The sequence below is a fragment of the Schistocerca cancellata genome, chromosome 6 (assembly GCF_023864275.1).
Source record: "Schistocerca cancellata isolate TAMUIC-IGC-003103 chromosome 6, iqSchCanc2.1, whole genome shotgun sequence".
In the NCBI taxonomy this organism is placed as follows: Eukaryota; Metazoa; Arthropoda; class Insecta; order Orthoptera; family Acrididae; genus Schistocerca; species Schistocerca cancellata.
This window is the reverse complement of record NC_064631.1, coordinates 434,235,624-434,251,049: the sequence shown is the minus strand read 5'-3', so window position 1 is coordinate 434,251,049 and position 15,426 is coordinate 434,235,624. Positions and strand designations below refer to the sequence as shown.

The following is a 15,426-nucleotide window of genomic DNA, read 5'->3' as shown; positions in this document are numbered from 1 at the left end:
CAAAAAGGTGTGGGAAGGCGGAAAGTTGGTGAAGGAGGTAGTTAGTATCTTTGGTGTGAGAGGCTAGGTTTTGGTCAATTGGTTTTAGATGTTGGTCAGTAGGGTGGCCTGGATTCTTGAGTTTGCAGATTTTGGGGAACATGTAGAAGGTGGGTGTGGGTGTTGGGGTGAGGAAGGAGATGGACTCAGGTGAGAGGTTCTGGGAAGTGCCTATGGATTTCAATAGGGATTGGAGATTATATTGGATTTGGGACAGGATCACACAGCCTTCTATCAGGTGGTCACTGTGACTCACCACAACAGTGGTGGAGCCTTTGTCTGCAAGGAGGATGATTAGGTCTGGAGCCATTTTCAGGTTGTGTATGGCTGTCCTTTCTTCTGCTGAAAGGTCAATGTTCTTAGGAATGGACATGGGGAAGGATGGCAAGGCCAAGTTGGTAGTAAGCAATTCCTGGAAGCTGACTCGGGGATTGTTAGGTATGAGGGGGGAGGGTCACAGTTAGATGGTGGTATGAACTGGCAGAGGTAAGGCTCAATGTTGGGATTAGGTTGGCCTTCGTGGGAACGAGTGGTGACAAAGAAGTGTTTCCACTGTAAGGATCAGGAAAAGGAGAGTAGGTCTTTGACAAGCCCAATGTCATTGAACTTGGGCACAGGGATGAAGGTTAGGTCTTTAAATAGGACTGAAACTTCTGTGGGACTGAGGTTTTTGATGGTGAGCTTAACAACAGTGTTTCGGGTTTGCTTGGGTTCAGGGTTCTGTGGGGTGTTGGTAAGGAGTTTGGAAGATGTGGTAAATTGGTTGCTATGAGAGGTTGATGACACGGTTCACTGTGAGAAGAATGAGTGTTGATGGATATTAGTGCCCCAAGGGCGTAGCAAGATGTCAAAGTTTGGGCAATTTATGGAGGTAGTGTCTGGAATGCGTCTCCAGGTGTTGGGAGTGCAAGGGTTTATATTTCAGAGATATTATATGTGATGGTGACTAAACAGTGACAGTATCTTGTGGAGGGAATTGAGATGGTTCAGAGATATCTGTGCTATGGAGAGGTGTTTTCGCAAAACCAGGTTCATGAGTGATACAGACTGGCGGAAACTGAAAAGGTGAATGTTGTTGTGAAAGGAACGGTGAGGTCCAGAGAAGGTGGCCATTGGAGGGGATTCAATGGTTCAGGAAGCACTTAAGAAACAGGATATGGGACTGGGTTTTAACAAGTGAAAGGGGCACTTTTCTGAACTGGTACAGGAAGGTGGAGCATGGTACCTTCCTAAGCCAAACTGTTTATGGGTCATCTAGAAGAAACATTCCTAGCCTCCTGAAGTTCCCAACACCTAGTTTGGTTCAGGTTCACTGACGATATCTTCATGATCTGGACTCAGGGCCATTACACACTATCCACATTCCTTCATAATATCAACACCTTTTCTGCCATCTGCTTCATCTGTCCTCTTCTATCCAATTTATCACCATCTTGGACGTTGACCTCTACCTCACTGATGGCTCCATTCACATCTCTGTCCACATCAAACCCACTACCCACCAACAGTACCCGCATTTCGACAGCTGCCATCCCTCCCACACCGAAATTTCCTTCCCTTTCCACCCTCGAATGATATATTTGCAATGGAACATGCCGTATCTACACACACGCACGCGCACACACACAAAAAACCTCCCACCACCACCAAGAATAAGTTACACAGGAGTGCCCCACTCATCACCTAATATCACCCTGGCTTGGAACAACTGAACCATGTCCTTCATCAGGACTTTGATTGTGTCTCATACTGCCCTGAAATTAGGAACATCTTATCCAAGATCCTCTTCAACCCTCCTGAAGTGGTGTTCCCCTGCCCACCCAATCTTCAAAACATCCTAATCCATCCCTACACCACTCCCACTCTCAACTCCTTGGCAAAGGCCCTGAGGTGGCCCAAGGTGCAGGACCTAACCAGTCTGCCCATCCAGCAACTCCTATTCAAGTCCTGTCACTGGCTTATACCACCCCATCAGAGACCTTGCCACCTGCAAAAGCAGCCATGCCATATACCAACTCTGCTACAAACACTGCACAGCCTTTTATGTTGGTATGACTACCACCCAGCTGTCCACCAGGATGAATGGCCAGCACCAAACTGTTGTCAAGAACAAAGCTAACCACCTGGTGGCATAACATGCTCAATTTAAATGGCTGCTTCACAATCTGTGCCATCTGGATTCTTCCCTACACCACTAGTTTCTTCAAACTACTCAGGTGGAAGTTATCCTTACAACACATCCTCCACTCCCATTATCATCTTGGTATCAATCTCAGGTAACCCACTGTCCCCACACCCTCCAACCAACAGTTTCCCCTTCCATTATCCTGTCACCCTCTTCCAATTCACATCCTCACATAGCCTTCAGTGTGTGTCACTTCCCATTGGCTACTACAACTATACCTGCTGTCCCTTCAGCTCCTCTTCTACTTCACCTAAGAGTACCCTCACCATAACCTGTCACAAAATCGCAAAATAGCATTGGTACTATCAGTCTAGCCGGCACAATCTAGGGGCATAGGGGTGTGTGTGTGTGTGTGTGTGTGTGTGTGTGTGTGTGTGTGTGTGTGTGTGTGTGGTGGTATGGGCGCAGCACATGTGTGTACTCTAGTTGATCAAAAGATAAATCCAAAAGATAGATCCAAAAGTTAGAAAGTTTTCCTCCTCCTGCGTATGCCTATCGACAACTCAAGGCTTATGCTTTTTGGTGAATGATCTCCTTTAACCCTAAAGTAAATTTAAATTTGAGTGAGGTAGATCATCACTCAACCTAATATACATGCCATATAAATATATTAAATATAGTTACATGAACTCTACTCAGTTATATTATCTTTTTCTACGTAATTTTTATTAACACAGACTTCATTAGGCAGAAACACTCATACATACCAAAACATTACAGATTTCACATAATTTTAGTGTTTCATATGGTGCCAGCCTTGGCGGTAAATCATCAGTTGAGTATCGGAGGATGCTGGATTCTAAGGCTTTCTGTCGAATCTGCTCAATATTTTCTTCATGGCGACGTGCTGAATCTTCCTGCTTCTGCTGTATCTTTTTTTGCAGCTCTTCTTGATTGGCTAACTGAGCTGCATGCAAAGCTGAAAGACGTTCTTCTCGGTCTCTGGAAGAGGTGACCATCATTCAAAACAAAATATTGAAATAAAAGTGCAGCTTTACATGAGTCTACTGGAGTGTATCATCATCTTGTCTCCAGAATAGTTTTGTCATCAAATTTATAATATTCTCCATTCTTTTTATTCTTTTTATTTCAGCTTATCGTGAATCAATCATAGTTAATGAAAGGCAGGTTCACTAAGGAAAAACCAGTCCTCATCTGTGTAAGTCAGAAGCTTGGTGGAGGTTCTATATGACCTAATTGGCAACACATTTCCAAACTCTAGTTATTATAGTCTACAGCAGTCCACTACAATCACTGTAAATAGGTTTCCTATGTTATTTCACTTTGATTGATATTATGTTGGAACAGAACATGGTGAGTAAAATTCAACTCGGCTCATACTGTTGAAAAGTTTCATATTTTTAAAAAAAACATCATACATGTATACTGGGTCTCTCCCTCAAGAGCTGTCAGCCTCACATTCTGTAGTATTTTAGCAGGTATTTGCAGTTTTGTTTTTTCCTACATGTAGATGGAGTTAGCCCAAACAAATACTGATCATGATGTGTTTCATGTGACACCCGTATACAACAGAAAATGTCAGTTTGTCAATTAGGACAGTAAAACAAAAAGTACATCCAGTAGTGAAGTAGCAACTGAGTAACACTGCTGCTTGGCAACAGGAGACTGACAGTGCGGCATGGGCATGGGCAAGAACTCAAGATAAAGACATGATGAACAAATGTTTACCAATAGTAGTGCTAGAAGACACTGGAGCTGTCAGTTCTTTAAATCATAAAGGATAGTAAAATAGATATTATTGGTTTAGGGATCTGAAAACCCAAACTCCAGGCCACTCTACCAAATACTGACACTTTATGGCCTGTAGTAGAACTGAGGCTACATTACTTGCTAGGTATCTCAGCTATTATCGTCTCCTGGGATTGCTGCCTCTTCTACAGGAAATACAGGTCTGTCACTACTCTTCCACTTGACTGTGAGTGGTATGACAGTGGTAGGTCCAGTCATTCTGTACAGGGAAGATGGGGCTCAGGGAGAATTCCAGATGTCCCCTAACAAACAACTTCAAGATGTTGTCTTCCACCGAGACCAGTGGAGCTCACTTTACTGTTGAGAAATGTGCTGTGTCCCATGTCAGGGAGAAGAAAAAACAATGGAGTAAGGTACATTAACCACCATCAGTCCAAACAACAGCAAATAATGGTATCCCTTAGAGAAATTGCAGCAAGGGATGAGAAGGACACTGTGTATGCCTGGGGGCCTCATTCAACATGTTGAAGATGCTACTCTTGCTGCCACTGGGGGAACAGTGTGCAACCAACTGAAGACTGTGGGGCATGCTGGAACAAACAATGCCTGCTATCTGGGTTCCAAAGTCATACTTGGATCATTCCAACAATAGAGAAGGTTGAGAATACCAGCCTTGCTCACAGAGTGTCAAGGAAGCTCGCAATCAGGAGTATTCTCCTCAGCACATGCCTTTTACAGATGATTCAGCCATCTATAATGCAGTGCTCCTGGAAGATGCTGTACAAATATTCAGTCAGATCTTGAAAAGATTTCAAAGTGGTGCACAGACTGGCAATTTCATTCAGAAATGTAAAACTGTGTTCTTCACAGAAGGAAAAAATGTAGTATCCTATTATTACAGTATCAGAGAATCACAGCTGGAATTGGTCAAATCATACAAATACCTGGCTGTAACACTTTGTAGAGATATGAAATGGAATAACAACACAGGTTGCCGATGGTAATGCAGGTGGTTGACTTATTGGAAGAATACTGACAAAATGTAATCAGTCTACAAAGAAGACTGCTTACAAATCATTCATGAAATCCATCCTAGAATACTGCTCAAGTGTGTGGGACTTGTATCAAATGTGACCAACAGGAGCCACTGAATTTGTATAGAGAAGGGCAACATGAATGGCCACAGGTTTGTCTGACCTGTGGGAATGTCACAGAGATGCCGAAAGAACTGAACAGGTGTATCTTGGAGATAGACATGAATTATTATCCTGAGAAAGCCTTCTTCTAAAATTTCAAGAATTTGCCTTAAATCTACAGCTACACCTGTACTCTGCAAAGCACAGTGAAGTCCATGACAGAGGTAACATCCCATTGTACCACTTATTAGTTTCTTCCCATTCCACTCATATATGGAGGGGCACAAAAAGAATGATTATTTAAATGCCTCTGTGTGCTGTAATTAATCTAATCCTGTACTCAAGAACCTGATGTGCACAATACATAGGGGTTTGTAGTGTATTCCTAGAGTCATCAATCAAAGCCAGTTCTTGTAACTATGTAAGCAGGCTTTCTCAGATAGTTTACGTCTATCTTCAAAAGACTGTCAGTTCAGTTTCTTCACCATCTCTATGGCACTCTTACACAGGTCAGACAAACCTGTGACTATTAGTGCTGTTTAAATGATCACTCACAGAATATACTACAAACCCCCACTTATTTCTGTCATAGGGATTGTGAGGACAAGATTTGATTAACTTCAGAAGGCATTCTTCCCATGCTCTGTACATGGATGGAATAGGAAAAGGCTCTTCTATCTGGCACAATGGGATGCTCTGCCATGCACTTCACATTGATCTGTAGATTATACATGCATATGTAGATAAACTACAACTTAAAAACAAAAAATGAAATGAGTTTTTCTGCTGACACTGGGTATCACATGAAATACATGACTAATAGTATTTATTTGGGCAGACTCCCTCTCCACTTTGCAAAACCAAAATTGAAAATGTTTGCTCCAATACCAGATAAAATTTGTCTGGCAACTCTCAGGAGGCACACCTGGTGCATAAATCTGAGGCATTTATGAGGGGACTTCAAGAAAGTAAGTTATTCATTATTATGGCAGACCAAACAACTTTTATTGAATGCCCAACATCTTTGCTCTAAGATGATCTTGAAATACAACCATTTTCTCAAACACGGAAATTCCATAAGGAGGGGCCTAAGGCAGCAGAACGAGGGTGACACATTTGGCAAATAGGTATGTTGTGTCCACCAGTTACTCTGCGTCTTAACTGACTGCTAGTATGCACTTCAGAGTAACACAGATTAATGACACTATTTTTCAACACAGTGTCCAAGTCTGGGCACACAATTCCACCAATCATTCTTTTCCTCAATGAAAGAAATCCGTTACTTGGTCATGGGCCCATTCAAGCACTGCTGTGTGAACGTCCTCATCTTCAGAAAATCTACAATTCCTATGAATCAGTTTCTAAATCGCCTGGACATTGCCATATGTGGTCAATGTCGATGGCATTCCTTCCCAATCAGCATCACCCCCTTTTTTGCAGCTTTGATCAAATTGTTGGCACCATTTCACTATGTCAGGACACAACATCGCATCTGGTCCATATACGGCCAGAATTGCTGAATCTTTGTGCAATTTAGACTTTTTTCCACAAGAATTGTACTGTCCCTCAATACTTCAACTTCGCACTACATTTCCAGTTGCCACTCCCACAATGCAATGTACCTGTTCTCCTTATCACAGCAGAACTGTGTCTGCAGAAAACACAAAACATGTACTCTCTTCTGACAATGTGCCACTCTCGTTGTGTGATGGTCTTAATGTAGGACGACATGTGTAACTTACTTTTTGAAGTTCCCTCACTGTAATTGGACTTTTATGGGTATAGTCAATTACATATACTGGTAATATTTAAAAGGGAGACTTATATACATTTGCAGCCAAGTTAATGTCATTTTACACAAAATTTCAACACCTTTCCCAGATTTCTACTTCAGGTTAGTTGAGCACAGAACTCCTCACCATTCCAGTTTCATCCACACTCAAGTCCAGATACTGAGTAACTGCTTGACATGCCTGAAAAAGGTGGTATGGCCTATATAGGACAGACAACACATACAGTGGAAGAGCGTTGTATGGAACATCCACGTTGCACTTGGCTACCGCAACCCAGTAAGGCTGCAGTTGCGGAACATTGTATTTCCAACGGGCATTCAATAGAGTACGACAAAACTTCGATTTTGGCCACAGCAACAACCTTTTGGGACTCCATTATCAAAGAATCTGTTGAAATACGCATCGTGGGAAAACTGATGAACCGTGACAGTGGTTACCAATTGAATAATACATGGAATCCCATCATCTCCAAAATTTGCTTGAAACGAAGACACCAGAAGACTTCGACAGCTGTAGCCAGTGACAATACCGATGGCAGCTGAGTCTTGCAGTTCCACCAGCGAGGGCGCTGTCACTGGGCAGTGTGGTACTTCTGTCTCCATGACTGCAATGCATGTGTGGCAGTACCATCAGCGCACTATATAAGACAGAGTGGAGAACGTCTTCGTCAGATCTCGTTCGGTTCACCTGAAGATGGCTGGCAGTTGTCCAACTGAAATATTGTGCAATGAAGTTTACGACGACCGGCTGCAAGTCCGAAATCTTTTTGAACAGTTGATTCGCCAGGATAATTTCAAATTTTACAATAAAAAATTATGTCCCTCTAGAAACACCTGAAAAGCTCAGACATGGCAGTATGTGTCAGAAGCACTGGCAGCTTCATGTAGAATCTGCACCTACTGGCATTCATAAACAGTAAATCTTACACTTATTAGAGTCACACTGGTATGATGTGAATTCACAACACCCAAAGTTAAGAATTTAATGTATCATCACTTTGAATCTACCTCCATGTGATCATGTAGATGAAGTCAAACGACACCTGTAGCAGGAGGTGAATCTGATGCTTTAAGCTTGGTCAGGAAAGGAAGTAGAGTAGTAGTTGCTTGTTTGCTATCCATACATATGGGAACACCAACCACAAGAATTTCAAATATTGTAGAAAATAATAAAAGTGACTTAGCTGGAGTCTTCAAAATTTGGAAATGCTCAATTTCATCACCAAAATCTGAAAGACCACATATATAAATTTGCTTGTTGGTGTATTCTCTTTAAAGCCTCATGTTAAAGAAGGATATTTTGACAATTTCAGTGAAGCTGTAACTGAACTTTCTTTGAAACAAGAAAAAGAACTGTGCCAAGCTTAAGCTGGCCTGGACACTGCCAGATGACAATGGTGCATATAAACATGCAACATAGGCTTAGCATGAAAACCTTAAATCTCAAAAATAAAACAAAAATATTTTAACTACCTTTTTAGGTAGAAAGCCCTGTATATCAGCTATTAGTAAGCCAATGACAGGTAATGACCAATGTGCTGCGCTCCAGTGAGGAAAAAAAAGAAACCTCATTTATTGTTAGGCAATCACATCAACTGAGAAAACCTCACATAACTTTTCTTGGATATGTTTTCCTAATGAACCAACAATATTTTTAAAAAAAATATAAAGTGCTTGAAAACAAAAGAACACACTTACAGCTAAGGAACTGTTGATAATTACCTTGCCCTTTCTCTTGCATGTTCTTGCCTTTCTTTTTCCTTTTCTTGCTGTTTTCGTCCAACTCTTTCCTCTCTCTTTCTCCTAAGTTCTTGCATTTTTTCTAATCTTTCCTGCATCAGTTATTCAAATGTATTACCACACAGCACAATAAAAAATTACCACACCATAAAACATACTCTTTATGAATGACTTACCTGCCTCTCTGCCTCCAGAAGTCTTCGCCTCTCTTCTGCAGCTGCCTCTTTAGCTGCTTTCTCTTCCTGTTTTCTCTGTCGTTCTTCATGTATGCCTTGGAGTCGTTCCTCTTGTTCCTTCCACAGTGAAATTTACACTTAGTCACTTTCTGGTTAAAGGAGTTGTGTTTTAGAGGAACTATACAGATCACAACTACTGAAAATATGTTATCCTGTAACTCAGTATTAGTTAAAAGGCTACAAAATAAAAGCACAGTAATAAGTTAATATCAGCTGCTTTTACTTATGCCTCTGTGCCTATGTTCCTAATGAAATGTCAATGTTATTGTTGTCATCGTTGTCATCTTCAGTATAAGAATTGTTTTGATGCAGGCAGCTCAGTGCAAGTTTTATCATCTCTGCATGACTATTGCAACCTGCATCCATTTGGAATCTAGTAACTATAGTCAGGTCTTTGGTTCCCTCTACAATTTTCACCCCTCACACTTCCCTCCAATACTAAATTAACTACTTCTTCCTTAAATCGATTCAGATCCTCTTCCTTAATTACCTCATCTTCAACATTCTTCTGTAGCAACACATTTCAAAAGCTTCTATTCTGTTCCTGACTGTACTGTTTGTCATTGATTTTTCACTTTTGTATAAGACTACATCCAGGCGAATTAACCCAGGAAAGGCTTCATATCACTAAAATTTATATTCAATGTTGACAAAACTCTCTTTTACAGTAGCAACCTTATTTCCAGTCTGCATTTTATATTGTGACTACTTTGGCCAATGTCAGTTATTTTGCTGTCCAAACAAAAAAACTCATCTACTGCTTTTTGGTCTCATTTTCTAATGTAATTCTATCAGCTTTTACCAATTTGATTTGACTACATCCCATTGCCCTTGTGTTACTTTTGTTGATGTTCATCTTATGATATGTTTTCACAACAGTGCCCATTTCATTCATCTTATGTTCCAAGTCCTTTGCCTTCTTCTGACAGGATTACAGTGTCACTGGCAATCTTTATAGTTATTAATTTTTCTGCCTCAACTTTTAATTAATTTTCCAATTTTCTCTTCTGTTTCCTTTAATGCCTGCTCAGTGTATATATTGAATAATATGTGGGTTAGACAGTAATAAATATCACAGTAGGCAGTTCAGCTGAAGCGGAATCAACTTCTCTAAATAGGGACAATCACAGAAGTAGGACAGACAGTTGTAATACAAGGAAGGTAACTGAAGAAACCTCGGGTTAGAGAAGAAATACTCCAAGAAATTAATAAAAGAATAAAACACAAAAATTCTGATGAAGGAAACAAGAATACAGCAGTGTAGGTCACTTAAGAATGAAATAAATAGGAAAGGCAGGGAAGTTAAGGTGAAACAGCTGCAAGAAATGTGTGAAGAAATCAAACAAGATACGATAATTGGAAGAACAGATTCTCATACAGTAAAGTCAAAACAGCCTTATAAACAATTGAAAGTAAAGCTGTCAGCACTAAAAGGCAAGAGGAATTATGTTGTTAAACATAGACAAAAGAGTGGACAGATGAAAAGAATACCCTGAAGGCCTCTATGAGGGGGAGGAACTGCCTGCTGATGTGATGGGAGAAGAAATGGAAGTGTATCTGGATTTCACAAAGGACCCAGTATTACCAGTCAGTGTTTGACAAAGCTTTGCAAGACTTGCAATTAAATAAGACAGAATGCATAGATAACATTACTTCACAATTTCTGAAATAAGTGGGGGAGAAATGGCAACCCAACAAATAGTTCAAGTTGGCATGTAGAATACATCAAACTGGAGACATACCATCAGACTTTCAGAAAAGTATCATCCACATAAGCCCAAAGATAGTAACGACAGATATGTTTGAGAACTATTGCAGAATCAGCCTAACAGTTCATGTGTCCAAGTTGCTGACAAGAATAATATACAGAATAACCTATAAGAAAATAGAAGATATCTTAGGTGATGGGCAGTTTGGCTTTAGAAAAAGTAAAGGTAACAGAGAGGTAGTTATGTTTGGTAATAGAAGTGTGACTTAAGACAAATTACGACACACTCGTAGGATTTATAGACTTAGAAAAAGTGTGAAATAATGGAAAATGGTCCAAGATGTTTGAAAGTCTCATAAATGTAGGTGTAAACTATAGGGAAAGAATGTAATATATAATATGTACAAGAATAAAGAAAAAAACAAGAATGGAAGACCAAGAATGAAATGCTCAGATTAAAATGATTGGAATTCAGAGAAGCAGTCTCTTACCACTACTGTTCAATCAGTACAGTGAAGAAGCAATTATGGAAATGAAAGATAGGTTCAGGAGTAGGATTAAAATTCAGAGTGAAAGAATATCACTGATAAGATTTGGTGATGATGCTGCTATCCTCAGTGAAAGTGAGGAAGTTTGCAAGACATAACAAATGGAATAAATAGTCTACTGGGCAGTTTATTAAGATCTTGCCTCCTTACACAAGGGTTTCCAAACTTACAATATGGTAACAAAGTATCGAACATAAATATGATTCTCAGAAATCTAACTGGTACTATCCCATGTGGCACTTTTCTCCTATTGCTAATGCCAGATTTTCTTCCATGTCTGTTTCATTCTTCTTTTGTCCTTGCATTCGCATTCCTCGTCTGTGTTCCTATTAATTTGTGTCTCACTTAAAGATATTTTTTTATTGTTTCATTTGTTCTTAGCCCTCTTTCTCCCCCCTTCCTTTTTTAAATTTTGTTTATCCTTTTATTAGTATTTTAATCTTAATATGTAGCTAGAGATATATTTTCAATATAATGTAAATGGATATATAAAAAATCTACTCACCAAGTTGCAGCATGAGAACACACACACACACACACACACACACACACACACACACACAAATATTTTAACTTTTACAGGCTTTCGGAAGCAGTGGTTCCTTCTTCTGGCAGAAGAGTTGAAGGGAATGAAGAGGGGTGAAGGGAATGGACTGGGGAGGTTTAGGAAAAGGGATACAGCTCAGAGAAGGAACCCAGAGCCCTACATCAGGGGAGACTTACCATATGGGTTGAGAAGGAAAGAAAGAAAGGGATATATTTTGAATTGTAATATTTCCAACTTGAACTATAGGTTGCCTGTAGCTCGTTATTAATACTCTAGTAGATTAGCCTTCTCTATCATAGTTCCCTGTTAATTCTATTTGTTTTCTTGATACCAAGACTCTGAATTAGTTTTTCTTCTCTTTCCTGGTAAACCTCTTTTCTACATCTATTAACTTTCCCAGACAGCTTTACACCTAAATGTGACAGCTATAGTAGTTATCGAAATCTCAGATTTCACATTTGATTTGATATAATATAACAAAACCACTGACGATAATGTAATGACGATCCAAATGCACATCTCATTCTTAAATCAGTCAACATACAACAAAATTTTCTCCCCTCTGCATCTTTCATACCTGCAGAAAGGTTAATAATTATTAGAAAATTAAATCTTCAAGATTTTCTTAGATAACTGTACCTGGCATTGAGCCATAAAATCGTGTCTCTTGTTTTGTGCTGACAGTTCAGTGATGAATGCAATCTCCTTCAGTTTCTCCTCTTCATCGTGAGCCTTACGTACAATACCTTGAAGGTGCAGCTTACGGTTGACTTCAGCACGTTTCAGCTTCATTTCAAGGCGGTTTCTTTTATCCTCTATGAGTTGGGCCTGGGCAGCCTTTACCTCTTCCACCTGTTAGATGGGTTAACAATATCCAATATCAAAAAATGGTACTATAGTGAGATACAAAGTAACGACATTTATGTTACATTTTTACAGTTATTCATCATTTTCATGATAAAATGGTGCAGAGAAGCAGTATCACACTACTTTATACCTAAAAATTTATTTATTTACTTGCTTATTCATTTATTTCATATTGGCACTTGCTGTCGACACAAGCTGCCAGCACCTATTACGTATGTGGAAGATCTAATTACTTGAAAATGAATTCTGTTTTAAGATAAAGTGTTATCACCTTTAACAATTGTTTAATGCACTATGTCCTTTCAAAACATTTACTCTATGGTTCTCAGTGGTGAGAGTAGTCATGGTGAGAGAGGGAATCAGTTGGTTGATACTCTTAAATGCACTTTCCTGGGGGCATTTCCTTCATATGCATTCAAATAAAATAATTAAATGTAGGAGAATAAAGGACTGCATAACAATAATGATAGAACAGTAATTATTACTATCCTTCAAATGTTTGTTGCAAAATGATAATTCTTTATTTTCTACTTTTTGAAGATTGATATTAGAATATGGCTGTGTAAAGATACAGGTTAATTCTTACACAAAATAGCAACCAGCCACTTTAAATAACGTTATTTATTAAACACATGTATCTCTTTTAGGGATTTATACCAAAAAGCTCACTGTCGGATGGATGTTTACAGTTATAATTTCATTTAGCATTTGTTCAGTATAAGCTAAATTAAATTATAAATGTGATCACTCTAATGTGGAACCTGTCGGTTTAAAATCAGTAACAGTGCAATCTGTTTTGAATAAATGGCAATATTAACAGTCGCTGGCTGCAGTTTTTTTACTTTCTCTAAGAGCTAACTTGTATCTTTACTTACTACTAAATAGTATTTTCTAGCATAACTCCAATTTCTGCACTTTTGTGCCCACACTATTATTTGTGTTTGTCTGCAGCACAGAGACAAACACAAAAAGATACAACCAACCACTTATATACAGGCTCATACCCTTCTCTAGTTATTTGTGTAGTAGTCTCCTCTACTCCAAAGTATTTATTTGCGCAATGAATAATGCATTGTACCAACTCACCGAATAGTTGAAACACTGAGTCTTAAATAAGGACATAAACAAAACAGAACTTTGCTAGCTTTTGGATAAGTTGTTCTTCAAAACTATAGATTGCATATACACCTGTACCTGCAAGACTATGTTGTCCTACTACACTGACTATGAGTGTGTGTGTGTGTGTGTGTGTGTGTGTGTGTGTGTGTGTGTGTGTGTGTGTAGGTGGGTAGGTAGTTAGGAGGGGGAGGGGGGCCACACGCATGCATGCGCGTACGTAGGTCTGAAGAAGGATTTGTCCCAAAGCTAGCAACCTGTCAGTTGTCTTTATGTGGTTACAGATTACTTTGTTTGCTGAGTTGTTACCTTTACTCCTTCCATTATTTATATTCCACCAAGGACCACCATTACCACATTTATACATTTAATGTCATCCACACATTACTGGATTTCTGCAACAAGCAATAACTAACCATATAACTGAAATACAATCTGCAATCTACAGCAATGTCAATACTAAACAGATCCTTATTTCAACTTTTTCATTTCCCTTGTTCTTAATCACTTCAGGGCATCCCTCCTCTCCCCTTCCTCTCACAACACTTAAACCAACCCTTCTCTGACACTAAAAGAAAAAGCTTATAACAAAATCTAATAAGAAGTAGCACCCTTTTTCACATCTCTAATCATATGAACGTAAAAAAGAAGAATTGACTCTTAAACACAACAAATGTAGATAGAAGTGTCCGCTTGGATAGTTAGCAAAACTATTGGACAGAAAATAATAATAAATAGATTTTTAAGAGCAAGGTGTGACATTATGGTCAGTATTGTGTGTTTGCAAATGTTGCATCAGACTAGATAATTTCCCTTCCATGCCCAGTGTAGCACAGTACAACTAGGTAAGAACCACCATCACAATTATTACACCTTGCAGCTATGACCAGAACATAACAATTACAAGAGGACAACAGAAATTTTACTTCAGCAGGTCTGCTACATGTCACATATTGCACAAAAATATCAGTTTCTCTTCATATCCTAAGGAGAGTTCGGTAGCTGGTCCAAACTTAGTAGACTCTGTGCTGCTTGTAATGCACAACCTGAAGGAGGACAGTGAATCATAGCTTTAGAAGCTATGGAAAGTTCACACTACATAAACTAAAAGCATCCATGCCTTGTTTAGAAGTTCCCGAAGGCGTTGACTTCGTTCCAGTTTCAGTTTCTCACGTTTTTCTTCGGCCTGTGCCTGTTTTGCTTGGAAGCGACGCAAAGTTTCAGGAACAGTGCGACGACGTGATGGAGATGACAGTTTCTGGTGAAGCTCAAGAGCTCGTCCAGGGTGCCTTGCAACAAGTTCTTGCAGCTGCTCTAATGCATCCATTCGTTCAGACCATGACATTCCTAAATTAGGTAAAAATTTAATACTGTTATAAAAAGTAATAACAACTCTGTATTTCAACTGTGAATTTTCCATATACTACCAAAAATATCTGGACAAAGACTATATCAGGCTACTATGTTAGTCACATTTCACTGTGCTTAGGGTTATGATTAACACAAGACAGTTCATTACTAATCTATTGTTGTATGTGTACTCTATGTGTGGACTATTTACAGGATAGTGAAATACATGCATACAGTGTTTATTGTTGCATAATACAGGGTGATTCAAAAAGAATACCACAACTTTAGGAATTTAAAACTCTGCAACGACAAAAGGCACTATCTGTCGGCGAATTAAGGGAGCTATAAAGTTTCATTTAGTTGTACATTTGTTCGCTTGAGGCGCTGTTGACTAGGCGTCAGCGTCAGTTGATGCTAAGATGGCGACCGCTCAACCGCTTCATCACTGGCCT

At 39.3% G+C, this 15,426-nt stretch overlaps 1 protein-coding gene across 5 annotated transcripts in view; it reads right to left on the bottom strand.

Moving 5' to 3' along the window:
• The window catches only part of LOC126088119 (S phase cyclin A-associated protein in the endoplasmic reticulum), a 581,441-nt gene that overhangs the window by 423,714 nt on the left and 142,301 nt on the right, over nt 1-15,426 (bottom strand). For all 5 annotated transcript variants that reach the window (XM_049906219.1, XM_049906218.1, XM_049906220.1 and 2 more), the window contains 5 exons: nt 14,745-14,971; nt 12,281-12,493; nt 8,779-8,895; nt 8,585-8,694; nt 2,932-3,166 (listed from right to left, as the gene is read on the bottom strand). In XM_049906219.1, the coding sequence (XP_049762176.1) occupies nt 2,932-3,166; nt 8,585-8,694; nt 8,779-8,895; nt 12,281-12,493; nt 14,745-14,971 (902 nt within the window). The remainder of the gene's footprint in view (nt 1-2,931; nt 3,167-8,584; nt 8,695-8,778; nt 8,896-12,280; nt 12,494-14,744; nt 14,972-15,426) is intronic.